Here is a 25,152-nt window from a genome sequence, read left to right on the forward strand (position 1 = left end):
GTCTTTTGTCTTAAAACCAGATTCTACTAAGTTCACATTAAGACAGAGGAGAATGGATTGTGCTGGTGTAAATGGGTGCATCCTCTTGCTCCTTTCCACCACAATGGCACATAGATAAGAGAACTGTCTTTTGCAAATTGGGGTAGAAATCAGGTTAGTTTAGTGGCTCTTTCATTTATTCTGTAAATGGTAATAGCAAGAAACTGCACCTGACGTTTTGGGGGGAAATGGTCTGAAAAAGGAAATGCCATGCAGAAGTGAAGGCCAGGAATCTGCCTCCTGCAACAATGAGAACTGGATTGATCACCTGGTCTGCTGCCCTTTTCCCTTGGAGAATCTCTCCCAACTACCTTCTCTTCAGTGCAATGATGGAAAAATCAACCATGATTTCTCCATGGCATCTTTGTGGGAAATGAGGGATCAAGGAAAGGGGTTGGGCTTCTTTGAGTTCTAAATGCACACCAGTTTTAAGGGGTTCCAATTTCAAGGCTGAGCTGAAGATTGAATGGAGTCTGTGTTCAACTTGGAAATGAAAGCTCAGTCCAGCCCTCCCATTCCCCATGCAACCCCCATCCCCACTACACTTACAGAGAGTATTCAGGCACCGTGTCTCTGAATGAGGGGAGCTCTTGCACATATTCATTATAAAACCATTTCACTTTGAAGTGTAAATTCATATAGTCTGTGCTCTTGCATAACCTGTGCTTTTCATGTTCTGTAATGGACACAAGACAAAACAAAGATTTAATAAAGCTGCAGCTATAAGTAAGATTATGGTCTCCTGGCATACATTTTGGCTCCAGAAAATAAATCATATTGGACTTTCACAACTGGTAGCTGCTTAACTTAATATCCTGAGTAAGTGAGCCACTACCTGGGGTAAGCGAATGTTCACAGTATTCCTCTTCCCCAACTGGGCCCATAGGCTCGCCAGGAGCTGCACTTGATGAGGGCAGAGAGCTGGCCAAGGATTCTACATTTTGCTCTCAGAAGTGCTCAATCCAACCACCTTTTGAGTAGACTGGGACCTAGTTGTCCTTCATCTCTCTGCCGTCCAAAGTTCTTGTCAACTACGGCAAACAACTTCTATGTGGTTTTTGAAAGCCCCAAGTTGAAGTCAACCTCTCTTCTCACCAGATCTATTGCTAGCATGGAGAGATATATTTCCTTCAGGTGGGCATTTTGCTTCATCGGAAACCTAATACTAACCACACTGTCTGTTTCCCTATCATCTCCTTCCACCTCCTGTTACATCTATTGTTTTTGGAGGGGAAGCCAAACACCTTCAAAGGCTCTCTCCAGAAAGAGAAGAGATTGGGGCTGAGTGGAACTGCCTCTCCTCCTCCTGCACACCCTGAAGTTGCAACCTGCCTGACCACCCCGCTGCTCCCCTTACCTTCCAGAGCAAACTTCATATCCTGTGCAAAGAGGACCCACATGACCTCTGCGCTGATTTTGCCCATGCTCAGCTCCTGGGGGAACCTGCAAGAAGTCAAGCAGGGCACAATCAGCTCTTCCGGCAGCAGAGCAACCCTTTCTGGCTTCTTGATCCTTCCCAGCTTGAAAATCTGACATCTTAAGTCAGCCTGGGCAGAGTGGAGACACCAGGGAAGCTTTGCAGGGCCAAAAGAGGGGTGCCCAGAAAGTGACTGCAGGGCTCCTCTGGCAGCCATGAAGGAGGGATCACCTAAGAATAAAGAAGCAGAACTGCTGCCTAGGGAACTGCTGCCTAATCCTCCCCTCGGGAGGGTGCAAGGTTAGGTATTCTGAAGGACCCCCAATACACTGGAGTAAGTTGCAGAAAAGCCTTGGCTTACAACATGAAGTTGGAGGCGATTGGAAGGGAGTTGAGGGATCTTAGCTCAGGAAGGTTGGCCTTTCTCGCCTTACTGGTTCAGGACAGGAGTGTAGGTAGCTCCGTCTTCATCAATGATGGTGATCATCAGGGTAATGAGCTGGGTCCAGAAATCCAAATTCTTAATCGTTGGACCCTGTTCCTCCCGAGGAATATCTTGCTTCTTACCCTGTTGGCCAAAATGAGGAAAATGCTGCATCTGAGATTCTCATTTCCAGCGCTTGGCAAAAGCCCTGCAGAAAACACTTTCCAGGATTGCTGTTCTTGGCAACTCCTCCTCCCCCACCTCTGGCCGCCCCAAAAGAACATCTCTAAAAGGATCTCTGCATAAGCACTTTATGTCTGCTCAGAAACTTCCTTTCTTGAGGCAGAGTTCTCATCTTAGGCGAGGAAGTCACCCAGCTGCTTGTTACAGGGCTGTTCCTGGCTGGTTATGCACCATGTTGCCTCCTCGCAATCACATCAATAGAATTTTCTCCAAGATGGTCTTTCCCAAACCTGATTCTTCAGGTCATCTAATGGTGCCACCATCCACCCACTTTCCATGTGCCTTTCCCAGCATTTCTCAAGGGCTCCTTGGTGCTTTCTGAGCTTGGTGGTTTTCTTGCAGATGTTTCATGACCCTCACTATGAAACTTCATCAGCACTGGAAGGCTCTTGGTTTATATTGTAGTGGCTTGCACTGTTGGTGTTGATGGTTCTTTGGTTGGGCTGTTAACTTGATTGGAGTTTTGTTTACTTCTTGATTGCTGGTCTGATGTTAATCTTGGTGTTAATCTATGCTCATCTAGGTATTGAAGAGTTTGCGGTTTTTCGTTCATTTCTGGCTTTTTTGTTGATCCTTTTGCATAATATTTATTGAGTTATGTTTCATATTTCTAGACCACCCATCTCCATTGCATGTAGATTTTATTTATGTCTATGTGTTTATTGATGGCGGATTTGTCAGAGTGACAGGCTGAGAGTTGCCAAACAAGCTAATGGTAAACAGTCCAACCAAAGAACCATCAAACTCAATTTCATTGAGGGCCGCATCAGGGTTGTGTTTGACCTTGGGGGGCCAAGGTGGGTGTGGCCAGGGTGGGCATGGCTAGCTCAACATCAGTGTCGGGGGCGCTTGTGGTGGCCTGAGTACTCTGCCAGCGAAAATGGGCTTCCAAGCTCCGTTTGCAGCTGCAACGGCCTCCTCCAACCCTCTGCCAGGGAAAATGATGCTTGGGAGGGCCGCGTGTAGCACTCCCAAGCTCCGTTTTCCCTGGCAGAGGCACCGCAAGCCCGTCCTTTGCTGTTTCTAGGGGGGCCCTGGGGGCCACATCTAAGCATCCCATGGGCCGGATCCAGCCCCCAGGCCTTGAGTTGACACCCCTGACCAAGACCATTAGAGTTCAATAGACTGAGCAGGACCCTGGGAGAAACGCTGCCCCACTCTTTGATCTTCCATTATGGATAATTTAGTTGCCAATCTCCTGTTTTTCATGGTCTTTAAACCTGCTGTAAAGGTAGGACAGGACCAACCTCCCTCTAAGTGCACCTGAGGCCTCCTGAGCAAAAGAAGCCACTCACCTGGTCCATTAACTGAGCATACAGGTCATGGCAGTTATCAAAAATATATCTGTAGGTGGAATCCAAGCAGGCCCGGACACAGTCTTTCACAACGGTGCTGGCTCGAGGGGGACCCGGCAGCTCTAGAACCTGGGCAGAGAGGCACAGAACTGACTGATGGCTTTCTCCACTGTTTGCAGCCATTACAGTTTTGGCAACTTACCAAACGTGGGAGGTCTCCAGCTGCAAGGAAATGGTTCCCTTTCCTTCCACTGGCTTTATTCAAAGTTTAAAGCCAACATAAAAATTCTGGAAATGTCCTGGATTTAGATTCTGAAATGTAAACATCTAGGAGGGAGCTGAACTTACTTTCAGGCGAAAAAATGCAATGCTTGTCAGGAGATCGACAGTTGATTTTAGGTCCTGAAGCCTCTCTGGACTGCTGGCAGGGAAATTGTCCTGTAGGTGAGTAGAGAAACAAGAAATATAAAAACTCTCTGTATGGCAGGCGGCCAAGGAGGGGTCCAGGCAGACGGACCCTTTAGCCAGGGGGAGAAGCCCACCGTGCCCATCAACAGTGGGATGGAAGAACTGCCCCAGGCTCCACCCACACTTCTTGATAAAAGCCCCAAATCACGCTCCTCCCCATAATCAACTGTCTGCTTTCTCCCTGAAGAAGGGAAAGAGCTAAGAGTGCAAGGCCTCTCAGGTGCCAGGCAGAATAACTGGGGCAGAGTGGAAGACAAGACTGCTGAGAGCCAGCGTGACCTGGCTCACAAGCTACTCCATCACGGGGCTGCCCTCTGCCTGAGTTGGGCTTCGGTCGAAATGGCTGGTTCTCCAGAGAGTGGGGAGGGGCTGCAGCCTCCTAGGCAGAAATACCTACGTGCTTTGGAAGAAGGAAAACATACCTACCCTGTATTTAGAGAGATCAATCCTCAAGGAATTGTGCAACTGATCAAGGAGTTTGATGAACTTTTCTCTCTGCATGGTAAACACACGGAGCTGTCAGAACCAGCTGAGGAGAGGGCTATAGTGGTGGTCTACTGATTAGGAGCCCCCAGGAGGGCGTGCTCTATCCTGCTATCCCCAGGAAGAGCCGGCCTGGAAAACAACAGACGTGACCACCCACCCCAATTCCACTGACAAGTGCCATCTTCCTTGCTATGCCAGCCTCTTTTGTGGAAACGAGTCTGCTGGCTGTGTAGTTGGTTAAGGCAGTGGTTGGAGAAACAAAATCCTGAGTCAGTAGTCAAGGTCGGGAGCAGCAGGGGGCCTCCGGGAAAGCTCAGGCAGATGCCTCCTATTTTCCCCACCCAATGGTCAGGCTGAAGGAAGAACTTCCTAAAATCGCAGCTGCCTTCAGGCTCTGGTTAAAAGGTGGTCCTTTAGAGGAAAAGTGCCTCTTCAGCACTCTGCATGCCCCTGCCTGCTGCAATGCTAGAGAAGGTAAGCAGCCAAGAGAAGGCCTTCCCAACCAGGGCATCTTCCTCGGGGTTCAGCCTGGGCAGGCACAGAAGAAACTGCTCTCCTCTTTCATGCCTGCGAGATCACTTGCTCGTTCTCAACCAGCCTGTCCCCACGTGATCCAGGGTGATCAGCCAGAAAGGAAGCGAACTGCGCCAACGCAAGCAATGAAAGCAGCCTCTGAGAGGGCTGACATCTGGGGGGCTGCCTGCCAACTGTTTCTGAGATAAAGGGGGTTGGCCAACCTGCTGAACCACAAAGAAGGAAGAGCATTCCTTCCCTTCCAGAAGCTTCTGCATCAGTTACAAGAGTTCATTTCTGCCCTACTGAGATCTAAGGTTGTATTTTCACAGAGGTGCCATGACATCATGATTTCTAGGAAGTCTCTGCTCTTACGCTAAAACTTTTTATTTGGCAAGAAATAAATTTTAATAGTAAGAGGTGAATCAGGCATCATCTGACTGGAAACATCTTTTTCGATTTGCATTGGTGAACCAATTTGATAATCGAACCAATTCAAGTGGAATAACATTAAAGCCATTTCTGTACATCTCCCAATAGATACGTCTGATTAGATTTCAAAACACAAATCACTTTTTTTTTATTGAAAAAGTTTTATACAAACAAATTTTTCCCCTTTTAACCCCCCCACCATACAATGTAAATCTCATACAGATGCTATGCCCCCTCCCCTCCCCCCAACCCCCCCCAAAAAATTTATCATTCAAATATTATACTAAATACTTTACCCCCTCCCCTCCCCCATCTTAAAATAGATTACTCATTCACATATTATACCCCCTCACCTCCCAACAAACATAATATAAGTTTCTCTTAAAGTAACAATAGCCCATTAATCCCATCTTCTAAGTTAATTAAACATATATAAATCATAATATAAATTTCTCTTAAAATAACAATATTTCATTAATCCCATCTTCTAGTTTAATTATGCATATATATTACCCCACCCTCCACCCTAACCCACCCCCACACAAATCACTTTTGAATCAAATCTCTAAAATCAGTGTTTGCAAACTCTTTATATTCACGCATCTTACACATTGCAATGAGCAAGCGAGTTTTGGAACTGCATACATGTCCTTAGAACGCGTGAGAATAGCCCATGTTTATTTCCCTGAGTTTAACTTCGGGCCATTGTGGCTTCTCCATGACCTAAAGCTGTTAACTAATTGATTGTATTCTATTGATTGATAAAGGGATTGATCAATTGCAGGACCAGCAAGCATTCCCTCTTCCACCCCCCCACTCAACAACCATGGGGCTCTTCTTGCCCTATGAAAGATCAGGGTCCGGTGACTGCCGAGCTCCCCAAGGCCCCACTTTCCCTAATGTTGCCTGACCCTAAGAGTGTGTGTCTGTCTGTCTGTCTGTCTGTCTTTCTCACTCTACCCTCCTCTTGCGGGAAAGGCAGGTTTCTGCCACATTCAGCAGGGGCGGAAAGAACAGAGAGTCACCCTGAAAAGAGAAATTTTTTTTCTAAAAGACATAAACATACCCAAAGGAAAAGGATTTCTCCCTCAGAGAGACAATGCATAAAATCATAGCTTCATCATTGCACTTCTACAAGGCACTGGAAGGGGCATTCTTAAGACCAGGACAAACTCTTTCAGGAAACAGGACTGAATCTTTTAGGGTTAACTGAATTGATCCTAGTAAAATGATGTATTTTCATGGATGAAAAGCGTAGGACTGTTTTCTATGAGTTTTTAATTAATCTTAGAGCTTAGGGAAAAAAGAAACTTTTCTGTATTCATAAACTGGAATACTGACTGAGGAGCTGTAGAGGAAAATCGCACTTACCCCAAAGTTAGTGGCAGCAAATCGATCAGAAGCAGAGACACTGGTGGTGGCTGTGGTTTGAGCATAAAAAGCATTGATGTTGGCTAGCAAAGTGCTCATAACAGATGGAACGCCAGGGCACATGTACTTGGAAGACAGGCAAGAGAAGTGCCTGAAAGACAAACGAAGGGTGGGGCTGCTATCCAGAGGTGCCAGGTATCTCTTAGCAGCAAGACCCAAGGGCTTAAGCACCCTAGGCCCCTGAAGCACAGCTGTCTGTTGGAGCTCTCCAATATTGTTCTTACTCCCGGCTCTTGAAAATTCTCCCCTGCAGGGCTTTGGGTCAAGACCTGCTTATTCTCTGAGTAGACCTGGCCAGAGGATGGCCTATGAGCAGGCTGCCTGGGCCCCATGTCTCAGCCCATATCCCCCAGGGCAGCAGGTCTACCTAAGGCTGCCTTTCAGTCACTGAGCACCCAAGAGAAACCCATTCACAAGCACAGCAGGGGCCAGGATGTGTGTCTCTTTCTCATCTCGGATCAGGCACCAGCATTCAAAGGCCAAACCCTAACAAAGGCTGTCTTTGGGCAAGATGGGTCTGCCTCCTGCAGGCAGCCAATGCCCTTGGTGGAAGCGCTGATTAGGAGGGGCTTGGCTGCACTGTAGAAATTAAAATGGATTTAAAAACAAGAAAGCCTTTACAAAGAGCGTTATCTTTCTCCTGGGCACAGCTAAAAGGTGTCATTCAGAAGCAGGGCTCCAATACTGAAATAAAATAATTTGGTGTGTCGAAACCCATTTCTCAAATGGGAGGCAGGCAAACTTTGCCTTGCTGGTCTCCCTGAAATTCCAACAATGAGGGCTGTGTGTGTGGACATCATGAATTCCTACCTGTTGAGAACCATCAAGATGAAATAGAAACAGTTTCTATTTCATCTTCTTGAAGAAGATGAGAACATGAACTGGAATTTCAATGTTGCCTTCTTCTTTGCTTCTAATGGGAACAGCCACCCTCACTCTATAAACGTACAGAGAGCTCTGCAAATGAGCTGGATAGAGAGGTCTTGCTCAGGCTAGGGAACATTGGCCAATGCTTCCCGCTCTGGACATCTCTCTGTCAAATGGATGTTCTCAGCACAAGCTTCTTTCTGATCTGTCCAGGTGACAGCATTATGACCTTGCCCCAGTGAGCAGCTGACAAGGCCTGCCATAGCCTTGCAGCAAGATCAGTGAGATACAGCCCCCCCCCCCCCGACACCTTCACACTTTGAATGCTACCTTGTGCCCTAGCTTGGATAGCATTGTCCTCTGGACTGGGCCACTGGGGGATCTGGGATCCTGAAGGGAGGATACCAAACAGTTTGGCCTAAAGGGAGCAGCTGGCGATCAGAGGAAAGAAATCTTCATTTCCACATCTACAGTGTCCCGCTGTGACTGCGCAGGCTTTGCGCTCTTCTGCCAGGGGTTTCCAAACCAAGCCCCTGGTAGGAGCCTAAGGCAGTCTGAAATAGTCAGCTGTTCTCGCTAAAGAGAAGCCTTAGGAAAAACCTGGGGACAGTCCACTAAGCCCAGATTGGAGATAGAATGCTACTTACGTCATTGCTTGGTAGATATTTTCGACTCCGTAGCGCATTGCAAATTCATCAACAATTTCTTGTGCAGCATCATCAAAGTAGACCTTCCAGGCGTCCTCTCCTTTGATAACTGGGATTTGAACAGCTCCACCTGCTTTCACCTCAGTCAAGTAGTGGAAGAGGCTCTGAAAGAAACACATTTTTCATTTCAACCGGAAATTTTAATTTCTGGCTACTATCAGAGAAGATAGAATCATATTATGCTTAAGTTTTCATTCATCTCTTCTTTTGTTGTTGTGCTAGAAGTGTGATTGGCACCCTCAATCCTTATCCTGGGCACTTGGGGGAAAGCACTCCAGTTTCCAACCATCCTTGAGACTTCTGCCCTATGGCAGCAATAGCACCACCATTCCAGACCAGGGGCAACCAAGAATGGCTGCAGGGTCCCCTCCTTTAACAGAGGAAGGGCTCCTCTCTTCTGCTTCTCCGGCACTTTGCTGGAGTGCTGTGAGGAGATGGGAGGGAAGGCTTTGGCCCCTTGGCTTTGCAGTGAGGTTCAGCAGTGCCACCTCCAGCTGTTGTCTACCCCAGCAGTTCTTCATACTCAGGTGAAATGCTGCTTCCTCCCACCTACTCTATAACCTATAACCCTCAGAAGAGCAACCTGACTCATTTCCACCCACTGCCTCTTCTCAGACACAGGGAAACCCTAATGGCACATGACTGCAAGGACTCTCCATGGAGATGTGCCATGGAGAAAGCCATTCCTACCACGTACCTCATGTAAGCAGGTGTACTGCATGTGATACGGTGCGACTTTCTCTTCTCCTTTGATTTCAACATTGAGTTTCAGCCGAATGGCCCCAGAAACCACAGATTTATCAGTGCGCTTATCTAGCAAATAACAAGAAATGGGACACGTTGGCTATGGCCAGGAAGACCAGGAAGGGAAGAAAGAAGAAGGGTGCCCCGAGGGTTGGGAAAGTCAGGTTCTCTAGGATTCCAGGAAAAAAACGCCTGCCCGAATGTTGTGGGTGCTGTGAGAAAAGGGCTGGATTCCTTTCAGGGACAGAAATCACCTACCCAGGTTGTACCAGACGTCCATTTCCCCACTCAGAGTTCTCACATCGATGATAGTTTGTCCCAAAAAGTCATCTGATTCTTTTTTGAAATGCTGCTTCACTCGTGACTTAATATCATCGTCTTCATCCCAAACTCTGACCTTTATTCGGTCTGTTGAATTGTGGCATTCACTGCAAAGGAAAAGCAGGGAAAGCTCAGGGGCTGGCCAAGAAGCATCCCCTTCCCCTGCTCCCTAGGAGTCTGCACCCCACTTCTCTGCCTCTGTTAAGGAGTCTCCACGCACAGCCAGCACAACGGTAAACCCCGGCTGATGAAAACACCAACTAGGGCCAGGATGGGCAGGCGCTGGGTTTCCAAATTCAGCTCCTTTTCTCCTGGGGCCAGGGAAGGCCCCGCGGAGGACTCTTGGCCAAGAAGTCACATCACCCCAGGAAGGGCCTGGCCGGCAACTCATTGAGTCCAAGCTTTTGAGACACTCGACCCATCTCACAAAATGGGGTGGGGGGGAGTCAAATGCCCACCATGACTGGGGTTGACAAGCAACTATTGCATTTAGAGGCTTCCTGAACACAGGAAGGTTTGGGGGACATATGGCCAGAGAAAACCAGAGCCAGACCACTGGGTTTGGAAAGCCTACAACTGGAATCCTGAAGAGAGGCTGGGCTGGGCTGACAGAAAGCAGCAAAACCTCCCCCCCCCCACCACCACCACCACCAGTCAGAATGTTTCCTTGCATTTTCTGACACAGATCTGAAGCAATAAATCCAGACAAGCCAATTGGAGCAAAATGCAGTGCTTGGATTTAGCTCTTGATCTCTTAGAGGAAAGAATTTGCCTTTGCTTATTTGTGGAAAGTAATTTATGTCCTGTCTTACCAAAAACATTCAGAGAACAATCTAGGTCACTGCAAAAATAACTCCATTACTGTGGTTCTTTCCAGCCAGTTATCATTAATTAGACCCCTGGTCTTCCAACAGCCACATGTCTTCTTTAGCCCCAAGCATGGCTCTCAAGATGAGGAGGTGGAATTTTCAAGGCTTGAGAAGGAGAAGTGCAAGCAACCAACACTCCCCCCCACACACACACAGCAGAATCCCAGGGACCCTCTGCTGCCTAGACCCTCAAAGGTTCTGTGTTCAAATGATGGCCAGGACATTAGAATTACGAAGTTCTGGGAGAATAGAGTTCTTGTTGACAGACTGCTGTTGTGTCCCGGATTCCTTTGCCTCAGGGGCTCTTTATGCTGCCCCTGCCTCACCGATGCTGTCCAAGGGCCAAGCTCCTAAATGGATTCATCCCTCAGAGGGCTGGTGTTGCTCCCTTCTCCCTCCCAGGATTAGCAGCGTTTTTGCACAATCAATTGTTCCTCCCAATGAATAATTGAAGAAGAAAAGACTGCATTTCTACCATGTTTGGCTGAATAATGTAATCTAGGGGGAGCTACAGCCAAATGGGGTGTAGTCTCTCACTCTGCTAAGCACACCAGGCAGCATCCTTACGGTTTTCATTCAAGACTTGAACAGGAACCCAATTTATTTACCAATTTTTGAGAAGACAGTTGGGGGGGGGGGGGCTTCAGCTCACTTTCTGAAAGAAGCAACTTGCTCATTTGAGACTCCTCCCCCCCCCCCCCAGGCACAAAACAAAAGCTGCTAAAATGAACCACCCCTCCTATTTTCTGCGAAGCCGTTTGCTGGTGAGGTCCCTGCAATTCCAAGGGACGCTTGGGATTCTCCAACTTGCTGACTAGAACCCTTAGGATCTTCTGCTCTTTCCTTGATATATGACCAGAGGGGTTTATTCTGGCTCCCAACCATTCAAAGCCCAGGATGCGCCCATCGGCTCAGGTTCAGGCTCTGTTTGGAGACTGCACTGGAAGTAAGTGACTCCAGGTCTTTTTATGAAAAGGAGCATTTCCTTCCCCCCAGCCTTGAGAATTTCAGCTTTTAAACCCTTTCACTTCCTTCCCTGAGCAACCTGTTCACAGAAGACTGCTTTGTATTCCTGGCATTAAATTTCAACATACCACAAGTTGGACTGAGCTGGATTTAATTTTGCTGCATGCAAAGGTGTGTTATCCTGAAATCTCAAGCTTCCCGCCCCTCTTCTTCTTCAAACAAGGAACTCTTTAGCTCAACCTGCCCTGCATTTCCTCAAGACTTTCTCTGCCTCTCTTTCCTGCCCATCATCAGCTACTCTGCCAACCTTGGATTAGAAACAGATACAGCCCTTCAGAAAGGAAGCAACGCCAGTTAACAGGATATTTTACCAATTCATAGGGTAAGGAAGTAACACCAGTTCACAGACCTTGCAGCTGTTGACATTTAGTGCTTTATGATTACGACTCTGCCTGCAGCTTCTTACACATCTCCCATCTATCACTAAGCCGATTATGACTGAGGTGAGCGGCGGTCCAGGTGAAGGTGCAAGAGAGCACGAAGGCACAGTGAAGCACTTGCAGACCATGCTGTGCATAAATAGTTGTTATTCAATTGCAGTAAGACCTCCCTTATGAGAATGAGGCTTGGGCCATCCCCGCTCGCCCAGCCAAGCAAGCCGATGGAATTGGGTGCAGGGGCATGGAGCCTGTGACTTTGAGGACTTCCTTCCCTCAGGCCGTGAGATCTGCAGTCCTCGGGAGCTTGCAAAGGAGCACAGGGCCACCTGAGACCTTTCAGATCCATTGTAGCTGGCACTACTCCGGTTCCTCACTGGATTCCAGGATTCCTTTGGGCTGCCCCATTTCTGCCATTGCCTTGTTCCGCTCCATTTTTTTCCTCTGACCTACAAAAGGCTACCGTGGAAATCCTGGACTACTGAAGGCTGTGCAGCATCTATCCAAAGATAGTTTCCATCCACAACCCCAGAAGGCTGTGAGGCAACAGCAAAATGCCCGTGCAGGTTCTACTGATAGAAAATGGTCACCAGAGATGAAATCAAATGGCAGTGGACACTGTAGGCCTAGCAGAAGTGGTGAGCCCTACAGCCCACTGGCGTTGAGGCAGATGCTGCAGAGTTGCTACCTGGAAGTAAGCTGTTGCTGCAGTCCCTCAGTGCAGAACATGAGGGGGGACACACTCTCTCTCACACACACACCAGGAGCTTCTTATTGGGAATTCTTGAAATGTCAAAGATCTTTAAGAAAACATGGGAAACAAAAGAGAGTCTGACCATCTTGCCAGTTTGGATGGTCCTATGCTGTGGGAATGGAGAATATTTCCTTTCCACTTCAATTCCACTCCTCCCCACTGGTTTATTTCTGGAGGCCCCTGTACCCAGCATCAACTTTCCATTATAGTTAGAGGAAGTGAAGAAGTGAGTTCTGGAGGGCCATCAGTTGTCCTCCAGCTACAGTGAGAACAACTCCAAGCTGCCCACAGCGATCTTCCTCTTTCCTTTTCACTGAGACACTAGACTCTCATCAACCCCATCATTTGCAAAGATGTGGACAACTCAGATTCCTTCCAAATGATGCTTCCACTTAAATGTCACCTCCTTTAAGATGTTAGGGTCTCCAGAGCATCAACATCCAAGGCATCAACACTACATTGAAGTAGCAATTCCCAGAATTTAAAAAGAGGTCCGCCCCACCATGAATGAAAAGGAGACCAATCAATAAATCGAGCACATGAGGGAGGGTTCTGATCCCATTTTCTTTCACTTTCCCTAGCTGGACGTGGAACAGAAAAGAATCAACATCTTCACTAGGATGCTTCTCTTGCTGGTAACATTTGCCTTTCCCCTGGCTGCATGAGCTGCCAGCCAATGGAACGCCTGCCATGTGAAGTGATAACTTTTCCCGTGAGAGCTTCAAACATAGGGCAGACGCTCATCTGTTAGAGATGCTCTTATGGCTCCCACACCGAGTACAGGGTAAGCTGGACTGCCTCTAAAATCCATCCAAACTCAAGGGTTGCAGATCCAAACACATATGCCATTAGATTAAAAAAATGATGAAATCGGGATGAGAGATGGATCAAAGGTTAAAAAGCTAGATTGACAGAATATTTTTCTCAATACAATAGCCACATTTTTTTTCAAAGCAAACATGGGATTAAACAGGCTCAAACATACAATTTGCATAATGTAAAATAAATCCATACTTGTAATCAGAAAGCTGTAGATTCTAAATCCTTGGTCATTTATTTTAATCTCTCATAGATCATAAATACATTGAGAGATGTTACAGTGAAATGACATCACCATTCCAAATTTAAAGTCCACAATAGTAGCAGAAATAATTATTTTAGAACCAGAGTCTTTTCTCCCACAGCGATCAAAACTGGTAGAAGAGCCCCTGTCATGTTTCAGCATGTCTCAAAAGGAATCCTTGCTGATTTACAGAGAATCTCGCTTTAAACCCTGAAAGTTGAAGCCATCAACTTTTCCCTCAGTCAACAGAAGACTGCCCAGAGGAACAAAAGTGCCTGCAGATGATCTGTTCCATCATTTCTGTGCTCTCCTGCCAGCCTGGCAACAATCTTAGCCCAGGAGGGGAAGGAATCCCCGACCCACCATACTGTGGTGACAAAGCACAGTCTAAGCAACAGGTGGCATAAATCATCTCTCACAACTGCCAGGGCTCAGGCAAGCCATAAAGACACAACGTTCTTCAGCTGTGTTGTGGCCCACTGACAGTCAGCAGAGCTGGCAGCAGTCAGACAGTGAGGAGGTTGGGGAGGAACGCGAGCCAGTCCTGAGGGACGAGGAAAGAGGGCTCTGCGGCGGAGGCAGAGAGGGAGTTAAACAGCAGCAAGGCAGAGGAACAGCTGGAGCCTGTTCCCAGTGTGCGCATGCGCAAAGCTGTGCCAGAAGACAAGAACAACTAAGAAAGAAGAGTCGACTTAACAGTAAAGGCACACCTTAGAGGTGATTGGCCCCTCCCAGAGGAAATAAAAGAGGAAGAAACGGGGAGGGGCATTTGCTGTAAACAATAAGTTCATTCGGTCGTGTCAAGAGAGAAAAGTTTTGTTTGTAACTATACGGACTTTGTGCCAAGTTTTGTCTTGCCCTGCATTTGGAACTAGTTATTTGGCAACTTGCCAAAGGAGATAAGGTTCATATTTGATAAACAACCCTCTGAAAGACTGTTTGATAAGCCTTCCTGACTGAATGAAAGGAATTCACAGTCATGTAAATAAAAGGGGTTTTGCCAGGACCAAGGCTCCGCTTCTTGCTTGTTGAGGAAGCCTGGGTCAGAACAAGTTGATTTGAAAGGGAAAAAGCATTGCCTACCCTCTCAGGAAAGAGATTGGCTGGAAATGTTCACCTTTCCCCCCTGGCTTCCAGAAAAGGAATGAAAGAAAAGCTCCTCCCCACCCCCACCCCCAGAGAGAGAGAGAGAGAGGGAGGGAGGGAGGGAGGGGGGAGTCAGTGGACTGTTTTAGAAATCCTTTTCATCATCAGAAACAGTGGATGCCCAGGACAGCCACTGATGGAAGGCAAGCATCCCTTGGGAGGAGGAACCAAGCTCTAGATGATGTGTGTACACAACATTGCTCAAAGCAATATGGAAAATATAGTCACATATAAAGAGTTATTGAACAGACAGGGGGAGATCAAAACTAGATCAGAATTGACATCACTAGGAGTACAAGTAGAATGGTGGTCTTTTTTACAGATACAATCAAGGTATGCACAGGATAGGAAGAACGAAGGTATTGCCAAAGATTACACAATATTAGATAAACTTTTGATACAGACAGAAAATAGACTGATTAAAGTGCTGTATAGATTCCTGTTGAAATATAAGCTAGAGGAGGAACATGTCAAAGAAACTATGGTCGCGTGGGCGAAAAATTTCGGTTATAATGTGGAATTGGCTAAGTGGGAAAAACTTTGGATACTTAATCAGAAACTAACATTGGCTACGGCGTATAAAGAAAATCTTTATAAGATGTTCTACAGATGGCATCTCCCTCCAGCACGGCTTTCTAAAATGTTCAAAAATCTGGCCCCAAATTGTAAAAAAACACCAGGCACTTTCTACCATATGTGGTGGACGTGCAATGAGGCAAAAAATATTGGAAAATGATTCAATGATGATTAGAACAAATGGTGGGAGAACAAATTATGTTTAAACCAGAAATCTTTCTCCTAGACATAATACCGGAGGGGTTTAAGAAAGATACACTTTATCTAATTATACATATACTAACTGCAGCGCGCATAACCTATGCACAGTATTGGAAAAAAGAAAATACACCATCAGAGTTAGATATAATCAGAAATGTGTTGGCCTGTGCAGAAGCAGATAGGCTCACTCTTGAACTTAAAAATAAAGGGGAATTAGAATATTTTGAAGTATGGAACAGATTTTATGATTGGTATAAGACAAGATGACAAGACTGGAACAAATGTATATATTGTGATTGGACAGAAGGACAGACAATGTATTAAATAGAATAATTGTTAATGGCTGAAACTAGCTGTATATAATGTGAATGTATGGTCACTTCGACTCCGCGGTATTGCATTGTTTTAATTGTAAAAATAATAAAAATATATTTTTAAAAATAATAATAATAATTTACAGGGGGAAAAAAAACATTGCTCAAAGCAGGTTCAGAAAGCTGGGATTTTTTTTCTTGAGCACCAGAGGACCCGTCTCTGTCATGCAGAAAAGAAGGAAGGAAGGAAAGGAAGGAAGGAAGGAAGGAAGGAAGGAAGGAAGGAAGGAAGGAAGGAAGGAAGGTAGGTAGGTAGGTAGGTAGGTAGGTAGGTAGGTAGGTAGGAAGACATTCTATCGCTTTGGGTTTGTGCTGCAGGCAGACAGGAACACCCAGGACGGTCCTTCGAGTGCAGTACTGATTCCTCTCTGAATTCTTCACCAACATTTCAGGGGGGAAACTATCCTGTCACCCTGTCTCTGACTCCACACTGAATAGGCCCAAGTTCTTCTGCATTTACTGAGGGACTATAACGAGGTTTCAAATTCCTTCCGCAGAAATCATCACTTGTATATTTTATCATTAAAGAGCAATAATTTGGTCAGGGAACTCTCAACATCTTCCACTCATCTCAGCATGATCTGATGGATGTTTATACAGAACAAGCCAAGTTTTCCAATTCACTGGAGCTTATTCTCAATTAAATTATCAAAGATGATTTCACCCATTATTCAACAGTGTAACTTCAGAACGAATGCCATGGCTTATTTGCCCCCTTCCTTCCATGGCTGAGGCTACCTTGCTCTCCAACTAGGGAATCTGCATTCTGAATACCCCCTTTGTTTGCCTGCACTTCCACCCTCCATGCTCAAAAGTTTTAGCTGAATTATTTGGCTGCTTTTAATCTTTGTTTATGAATGGGTGCATGTGTGTTAATTAAATCAACCAAATGCTGCCACTTTGTTTTTAAAGGCTGAAAACATGCTGCTACAGGGCTGGCATGGTGCACTGCCAATTTCTGCTGTAACACACACAGAAAAAGATTTTTTTTCCAAAAAAAGAAGCTGTTTATGTGAAGTGGAGATGCAGCATATGTTCCCTCAAAGCCTGGTTTCTCAACTCTCCTGTTTCCCCAATTTCATGACTGGGGGGGGGGGGGGGGGCTAACAAAATTAGCTCAGAATGAATGTATTGGTGGAAGGAGCAATTCATGGACTTCAAAAGCACCACTGTTTGTGTTATTTGAGATAATTAACAGTTATTTGTCTATTTTAGAGTGAACAGCCAGTGGGGTGGAAACTGCTATTGGTGCCAGATGGAAGCTCAGGGACAGCCACCCAGTCAGCCAAAACTCACCCAGCATCAGTAAAATACCACCGCCAGCTAAGACAGGGGCAGCGTGATCGTGCCCTTGCTGTGAAGCACCTGCAGTGGGGGTCATACTGGGTTACTGCCCCGGCTGAACTTGAGGCCACCCAGAACGACTGCAGGACAAAACCTCCATCTGCTTCCTAAGGCTTGTCAGACCATGGAGAAATAAGGCTGCAGAGGGTCTTCTCTAGGAGCGGCAGGGAGACACTCCACTATGCCCCCTCTGGAACTGAAAGCAAGATGGCCCGCAGCTTCACAAAGCCTTTCTGCAGAAACAATCCATAGTCTATTCAGAGAAAAAGCAATCCAAGGTACAAACAGTCTATACACAACCATCCTGGAGAACTATACTATTCTGAGATGCCCTTCTCCTTAAATTAAACTAATATTGTAGAGATGCTCAGTGGCTGGTAGAGCTGTTAATGTTGCAGGTGACGCTATGGCTGTGATGCTATGACTATATGTATCACAATTGCATTGTATGTCTAATAAAGAAGAAAAATAATCAGCATCAAATGAACTGTGTTTCTAGTCTACCAAAAGATAACCATTTCCTTGGCCAGAAAAATGAAAAGATGGAAGAGCAGAAGAATCAATCTTCCCATCTTCCAAAATTAGAACATGCACAGCTCCTTGATTATTCCATAATGCAAATGCACGACCTTTGAAGAATAAGAAACAATATTTTGGCTGTAACTCAGCTGAATGAGAAAGTCCAAGGCTTTTTGTACAGCCCAAATGATAAATATGCAATTATGGTAGCAAACAAGAATGCAGAAACCCCTTAGTTTTAGTACTTACAAATAAAACTTTTCATCCCATGTTGGATTCAAGTTTCCAAAGATAGTCCTTGTTCTCCTTTTCGTTTTGCCAATTTGCACAGTAACATATGGATCACTGGAGCCAGTTTTGTCCTTTGCTTGCAAGCCTTGGGCACAAAGCACTGTGAGAACAAGAGAGAGAAATAGCTGAATCCAACGGGCATATCAGGATTGGCCCTAACCTATGCTGCTCCTGCATGCAATGTTGGTCCCAAAGGTCCAAGACCTTCTGTCTGGTCAATCTCCCTAGGGAAAAGTCAAGCAATAGACAGAGACCATTTGAGGGAGACCCTGGAGCAGCTGCCTGGTCAAAGAGACTAGCTGAAGGTAATTGAGAGAAGGCAGAGGTCAGAACAAGAGAAGAGGTCAAGTACAGAGCTTAGTTTCAGCCCTACCACTACACCTCTCTCTTGCCCACCTAGAAGACAAATTGCACAGGCAGAAAGATTTCTGGAGAAAGAGAGGGGAGGGAGGAAGAGCCCCACCCCAAGGCACCGATAAGCCAGCTTGGTAAATCACTTAGTAGCTGCAGCAAAGGAGGAGGCTCTGAGTCCCATAAAATTTGAGAACTGCAGATTGCTTGGTCTCTTTCTTCCTCTTCCTTTTTGGTGGGTCTTCTGAGCCCAAGGAGGGCAGAGCTCCCGTCTTCTTAGTGAGGGAAAGCAAGGAGATTCAATTGGGATCTCCACTAAGAGTTGGGAAGATCCGAACGGAGCCAGAGGAGACCAAAGGTTGGCTTCCAAAAACTGCTCTTTTGACTTGGAGAGGCTTATTTATTGTGGTCTCAGGTCTAGATCTGCATCAGCTGGATTTCTATGAACATGAACATTTTGGCTTGGTTTTCTTTTACCCTTGATGGAAACTGCCCGTCCAAGAAGAAATATATCCTATATGCATCAAGCATGATAGAGATAAATGTGGGCTTGGCTATAAAAACAATTTAGAAAACTCAGAGAAGCAGATAAATTTTAGACTCAAAATGGACAATATAGCCTGAAACCAGCAAAGTAGATGCTGAAGCTGGGGAATCTCAGGTACAAGAAAAGGAATTGTACCTCTCCACCCACATTCCACCAGTCCAACTCCTTCCAGCTGGGGTGGATTATTACCAACAGAAAGCCTTCAGTTGGAAAACCCTCCCTTGCCCCTAAGTAAGGGGGGATAAGTAAAACCTACAGGATGTTCTCTGCCTCTCATATCCCAGTGAATCTTTCAAATATCTCACTCTCAGGAGGAAATGGCATGTTTTGCCCTGGAGCAAAGCACAAATTCCAGATCCCATTTCTCCAATTTGCAAGCCCCCCTGAAAACTCTCCCACTGCAGATACCAGAATGTATGCTAGCTGGTGTGTGCTTATGCTTCTATAAATATAAATACTTGTCAGCTGCTTCTTCCATCATAATTCATAACAAAACAAAAATGCTCAGCCAGCAGCAAGCTGAGGCCACTGAAAGCTAGAGCTACATCCCAGCCACACCTGTCTCTCTCCCTTCCTCTCAATGTCTAATATTAATTTTGCCTGTACTATTTATGGCATCCAGACAGCTACAGGATATCTGCATTTTGAGAGCTCCTGGTAGGACAGTGAGCTGATTGGATGCCTGCTCAGAGAAGTGTTGGCTCACCATGTCCCACTGCCCCAAGCTCCACTTGAACTTGGAAGACCAGGATTGCTTTAAACTGTTCAACGAACAGCCATCCTGGAGCAGGAAGGGAGCCCGGAGCTCAGCAGCTGAAAGAGACTCCCCATCCAAGGAAACGAGACCAGGCCGGGTAGGGTTTTCGTTTTTCATTTTGCTGGCTCAAGGTCTGCTCTTGTCATGGACAAAAAGTGCCGCTTCCTATCAAGATCATAATTTCATCCAAGCATATGAGCCAAGGCCCTGCAGCCTAAACAGCCTGTGATGGAATGGAATATTGCAATGACCTTGGCAGAACGGGCACCAAGTGGCCAGATAAGAGGGAGTGCAGCCCGCAGCTGCACAATGGGCCAAGCAAGAGGTTCCCAAGGGATTCTCTCTTATGTTCTCCGGCTGTAAAGGTGACGCCAAGAGAAAGGTACTTTCGGACTTGCAAAATTCTGTCGATGTAGATTTACAACAAAGTAGAATTCACTTATCTGGCTGTTTTTTTCTGCCTGGTAAGGCTGGGAGCTGATTTCTCTTTTCAGGTTCTGTTCCTTCTTATCAAGTCCTGGAGCTTGGCCAGAATAAGGGGCAGCTCATCTCTAGGACTCATCTCCTCCCATGCCTACAAAATTCTTAAAAAAACCCCTCCCCGATGAAAGGCTCCATGGCAATTAGCTGACTCTCTGGTTTGTGCAGAGCACCTTTTCTCTGCTGGGTGCTTTGGTGTTACTACTGAAAAGGTATCCCTGATTGGGCAGCCGTTGCTTTGGGATGGGCCTCTGAGATAGATCCCTTCCAATGCTAGCATTCCATGGACCCAAAGAAGCAAAATCTTCTGTAAATTCAAGAAAGAGACAGCTTTCCCTCCTCCCAGTTTGGGCTGTGAGACCCCCCTGGGCTTTGCCCATCTTCCTGCCAGATTCATCCATCCCACAACCAAAATTCATTAGACTCTATGGCAGCCTCTGCCTTTATTTGTCGTTACTATGGCATCGTAATAGAATATGTCCACTTCCACAGTATTCTTTTGTGTAAAGCTCTGGATACATTCCTGCTGTAGATTCTTATATGCTTAATTAAGGACTGGATTTGCATAGTTTCACAACTGAGCAATAAAACAGGTTTGCGTAAATAAAAAAAATCAACCAGCTATTAACTTTCTGTCAATATGGTTATGCAGAATGATAATAACCGTAAGGTTAATATGGTCTCTGCAGAAGTGACATATCCCTCATAACTTACATTCAGTTGCAGACAATGGAGCATTTCTTCCCATAAAGTAAAATTACAGATAAAAAGATATTATGAAAGGTGGAATATACAGGAAATGCGAAAATGAAAAGAGAAGATAATTTGATTTAGCACTTTTCCTGCCAGCAGTGATAGCAAATTTGATGTCAGAATCGGATACTGACAGCAAGGGGAGATTTAGCCAAAGCCCCTGCAGTATTTCCATTCTCCCCTGTGAGCCTGGGCTGCATAAACAAATCTCTAAGCAGCCAATTGATTTATCTGCTAGAAAGGTTCTATTTCACCATGAATGTAGCACACATGAGCTGGAAAGGACCAAAGAGGACATCTGGCCCATCCCCTGGGCCGGGAGAGGAATCCATGAACCTCTGCCCAATGGGGGGTGATGAGGGTGCTTCCAGTCCAAGTGAGTACCTCCAGGGAAGGGACTATCCATCCGCCCTGGGCAGGTTGATCCGCTACTCAACCCCAATCAGAGGACTTCCTACGCTCAGCCCAAGACACAAAAGAGAAGCTCAGCTGGAGCCATTTCAACCTCCTCCTGAAATCCAGCATAACAGTCTTTTCTCATAATGCAACACTCTTTTGTTTTCATTTACAGGCCACAAGGTAGGTTGCTGGACAAAAAAGACACAAAAAGAGATAAAAACCAGAAAACGTATCACACCTGTGATCGTTATTTTTGCTGACCACTTGGAGGTGCCATCCAGGACACTCTGTCTGGCTGCCTTTGTGTGCTTTGAGAATTCTTCCTTTGAAACCTGGAACACCTCCCGGATCAGGTGAAAGACCTCTGGCCTGTTTTTCTCCCGAATTGTCATCTGCTCCTTCATGGCTGTAATGATGCTTTGGGTCTTATCTTCAGCCCCGTGCTTTGAGCTCTTCTCTGCTGCCCCTAAGGGAATACCATCATCATCATCATCATATTACATGCACTAATTCATTGATCCGGTCATTAGGAAGGGTTCTTGAAACCTCAGAAACAGGTCCTCTGGCCCATCCCCTCCTTGGATTTTAGCGGGCTGGTTCCTTGGACATCAAATACATCAAATATCCCTGTGAAATGCCATTACTGCATGCTACTGCCAAGGCACCCCAACAAAAACCCAAATGGAAGAACTTTAAAGCCCCCGTTTTGGCTTGACCACACGTGGGGCGGGGGAGTACTGAGGCCTGACTTTGCTGAGGCACAGGAGTCCATGATATCTACTGGGCTTTGACTTGATCTAACCAGATCCTGCAGGAAGCAATGGCCATAATCATGGGGGCAGGAGGGAATGGGGGGGACACAATTAAAGGTGGAGGGTGCCTAACCCATCAAACCACAAAGGAGGTGACCCCTTTGCTGACTCTTTTGGGCTAACCCAGCTGGTGGGTCAATTGTTTCGTGAACCAGACAATCAACTAAGTGAGTAAATCCTGGAGCTGGTAGAAGCAGCGGTGAAGGGCCAGTGGCCCGCAGTATCAGTTAACCCTAACAAAGGCTGCCTGTGGCCTCTTTTCCCACCCCAGAATGCCCACAGAAGCAGCCTCCCCACTAGAAAGAAAGAGGGGCCATCCAAGACTCACTCTGAAGGCAGTCGGCATTGAGGAGGTCTTGGCACTTCTCGTGGCATTTCACTCCACACTCACTGCATCTCATTCCCTGCCGGGCAATGCCCCAGAGCAGCCCTTCGCACTCATAGCAATAGGTGGGGGCTGTGGCTGTCCACACTTCAAAGTAGTGTGGAGTGGTCAAGGACATGGGGTAGATGAGCGCTTGCAGAGTCTTTTTGAAAACGTGTAGTTTCTGTCGGAAGAACACAACCATCATAGGATGCGAGGGGAAGGATGTGCCTCCCTCTCCGAAGGAGAGAAAACAGCCGTTCACAATTGGTTGTTACTGATTTAATTAATTTTCCCTCCCTTTGCCCATTCTTTTGAGTGTGACTTCAGCCAGCTGTACATACATGTGCATGAAACCCCCACCACACACACACACACACAATGTGTTGCAATGCTTTCTTCTTTATTGGCCAAGTATAATAGGACACACAAGGACTTTGTCCCCAGTGCATAAGCACACTTTTATAGCAGAAAGAGGAATCTAGGAATCATTTCAGCCAAAAGTGGCTTCCACATTGTGGCAGACAAGGAAGCTGGGCACATCACTGATGTTGGGTTGATTTTCTACCTGTCCTTCCTTTTTTTTGGGGGGGGGGGTTCTTCAGTTCAAGGCCAGCTTCTTTTCACCCCTATACCGTAAGGCAGGTCTCCCACCCAAAGCACAGCACTGCTGGAGGTCTCGGAAAGAGGCTCCTTTCTTGCTCTTACCATCTCGTTATTCAGGGATGTCCGGACAAGTGTGGCCAACGAGACCCCCGGCTTTCGGGCAGCCAGTGTCTGTTAAAGGCAAAAGACACAGGAAGTAAAAAGTGGCAGGAAACAAGGGAAACATAAGCCTAGAACAAAAGCAGGTGGCTGCTCTCAAAATTCTGCCCAAAGTTTGTTATGGTCCCTGAGCCCTGGATCACACAGAAGGTCCCGCCAGGAACACAGGGCAAGAGTCCTCCTAAAGGCTGCCTCACGCCCCTCTCTTTACCACCTCAAAATCCCAGGAGAAGTCTAAAAAATGTTAAAGCCAAAATGCAGCAAGTCACTTCACATATTTATAAAATCTGTGATGTATAATTTGAATACTGGGCCTCATAAGTATGATGAATACTCGAGTATGTTTAGTACAAAAGATTGAATATATATTTTATTCGGACAACACAATAGATATAAACATATTAAATCAATTTCATTTAAAATGTTCAGATTTTATTACAAATGGATAACAAGCTGTTGACAAAACATATCAGGTAGTATTTGTTTTACTTTTATTATTGACAGAAAAGTTAATACCAAAAACAAATAATCAGTCTTGTGTGGGTCTTTTCCTCCACGTCATTGATTCAGATAGGATGGATTCCCAAAGGAAACACTTTGGGAAACATGTGAGAGAGGGAAAGGCAAGACCAAGAATGCCCTTGACTCTGTCTGACAGCAGCCACGCTCTCGGAGGCTGCTCCCTAACACCCATTTCTGTTTGACATCTTCAACAACAGCCATATTACCCATGACACTGACAACAGGAGTGTTCACACCTCTCCTTTTCAAATTGCAATGCAGGGTCAGACTATGAGAATAACAATCAATTTGACTGACGGCATTCAGGAATCTCAACACCCTGGAAGCTCTCTGAATTCTTCAGCATCAACTACAGAAGACCAGTGACTCACTGTCAATCTTGCCAGCTTTAATAAATTATTGTTGGGTTCTTAGCTGAGTTTTCTATCATACATGATTAACTCTACACATAATTATGAGGTGAAATAAGAACAAATCACTGGCATGTTGTTATTTGATTTACTACATTATTGCAGCAATCTGGTTAATAAATTAATCTCACAAGCTTTTCTTTACAAATTCTTGGCAATTTAGCTGGTTTGGGGTACTAACTCATAATGAATTCCCCTTGCTAACGATTAATTATGAATATTTCTGTTTGCTTGTCACCTTCCATTTTTCAGCCAAGGACCAGAACCAAGACAGCAGAACACAAAGGTGTAGAAAGGACTCCAAAACATGAGTGAAAACTTCAACAGAGGCTAGGGGGGTTGGGTGATGTGTACATCAATGCACACTGGAAAGAAAATGAAAGAAAAACTTTCCCCCAGGGAGACAAATATGACCTGGCAGGCTGTGCTGAAATTCAGTGGGATAATGTCTGTGACTGGCACAGAGCACTGAAAGCCTCCAGTTTGTTCAAAAGGAACAGCAGAAAAACAGAGAGATTGCACCCCATGTAAAGAAAATATACGTTTGCACAGAATTACAGAAGTCATGTTGGGCAAAAATAAAAGGAGAAAAAAGTGACATTATCGAGAGTTTATTGTTGATCATCTGTACATCTTTCTGCCTCAGAAAATCTGATCAGTTTTTCATTAGGGGCACTTCAAATTATCTTGGCAACTGCTGGGAATTTTACTCTACCGAGAGTCAAGGATCCAACAAATCCTTATCTTCTGTCACTGGCAATTTAATTTATCAGAAGATGTATCAATCTCTTAAGACTTAACTCATTACAACAGCTTTGTTCGAGTCTCTGCAAAAACTCTGGCAAAAGCTATGTATGTTTACATAGGATGCAACCCAACCTGATCAAGCAGGCATATAAATTAAATAAATAATCTGTTTCCAAAGCCAACTATTTATGGGCTTGGATTATGATTAATAATAATCACCTCTCTGACAAGGGAAATGGTGGCTCCAAATCCTCCTCCTCCACCTTGAATATTGCATCAAGTTGACCCCACTTTGCTGCTGCTTATCTGGTGACTGCA

The 25,152-nt window shown here is 45.7% G+C and overlaps 1 protein-coding gene and 1 long non-coding RNA gene across 7 annotated transcripts in view; one reads left to right on the forward strand and one right to left on the reverse strand.

Annotated features, from left to right (window-relative positions):
• UNC13C (unc-13 homolog C) overlaps positions 1-25,152 on the reverse strand; it is a 56,083-nt gene that overhangs the window by 13,750 nt on the left and 17,181 nt on the right. For all 5 annotated transcript variants that reach the window (XM_081965080.1, XM_081965083.1, XM_081965081.1 and 2 more), the window contains 14 exons: positions 23,099-23,167; positions 22,355-22,574; positions 21,453-21,680; positions 17,886-18,027; positions 9,325-9,494; positions 9,020-9,135; positions 8,263-8,426; positions 6,689-6,839; positions 4,313-4,381; positions 3,767-3,856; positions 3,419-3,547; positions 1,891-2,024; positions 1,397-1,482; positions 589-715 (listed from right to left, as the gene is read on the reverse strand). In XM_081965080.1, coding sequence (XP_081821206.1) covers positions 589-715; positions 1,397-1,482; positions 1,891-2,024; positions 3,419-3,547; positions 3,767-3,856; positions 4,313-4,381; positions 6,689-6,839; positions 8,263-8,426; positions 9,020-9,135; positions 9,325-9,494; positions 17,886-18,027; positions 21,453-21,680; positions 22,355-22,574; positions 23,099-23,167 — 1,895 coding nt within the window. The remainder of the gene's footprint in view (positions 1-588; positions 716-1,396; positions 1,483-1,890; positions 2,025-3,418; positions 3,548-3,766; positions 3,857-4,312; positions 4,382-6,688; positions 6,840-8,262; positions 8,427-9,019; positions 9,136-9,324; positions 9,495-17,885; positions 18,028-21,452; positions 21,681-22,354; positions 22,575-23,098; positions 23,168-25,152) is intronic.
• LOC309398314 lies at positions 19,578-24,086 on the forward strand. Of its 2 annotated transcripts, XR_014176384.1 has the most exons (3): positions 19,578-19,964; positions 21,387-21,567; positions 23,939-24,086. It is a non-coding gene; the product is annotated as an uncharacterized lncRNA (long non-coding RNA). The 2 variants fall into 2 exon arrangements; XR_014176385.1 differs by lacking the exon at positions 21,387-21,567.

Source organism: Natrix helvetica (genome assembly GCF_964273705.1).
Source record: "Natrix helvetica genome assembly, chromosome: 12".
Classification (NCBI taxonomy): domain Eukaryota; kingdom Metazoa; phylum Chordata; class Lepidosauria; order Squamata; family Natricidae; genus Natrix; species Natrix helvetica.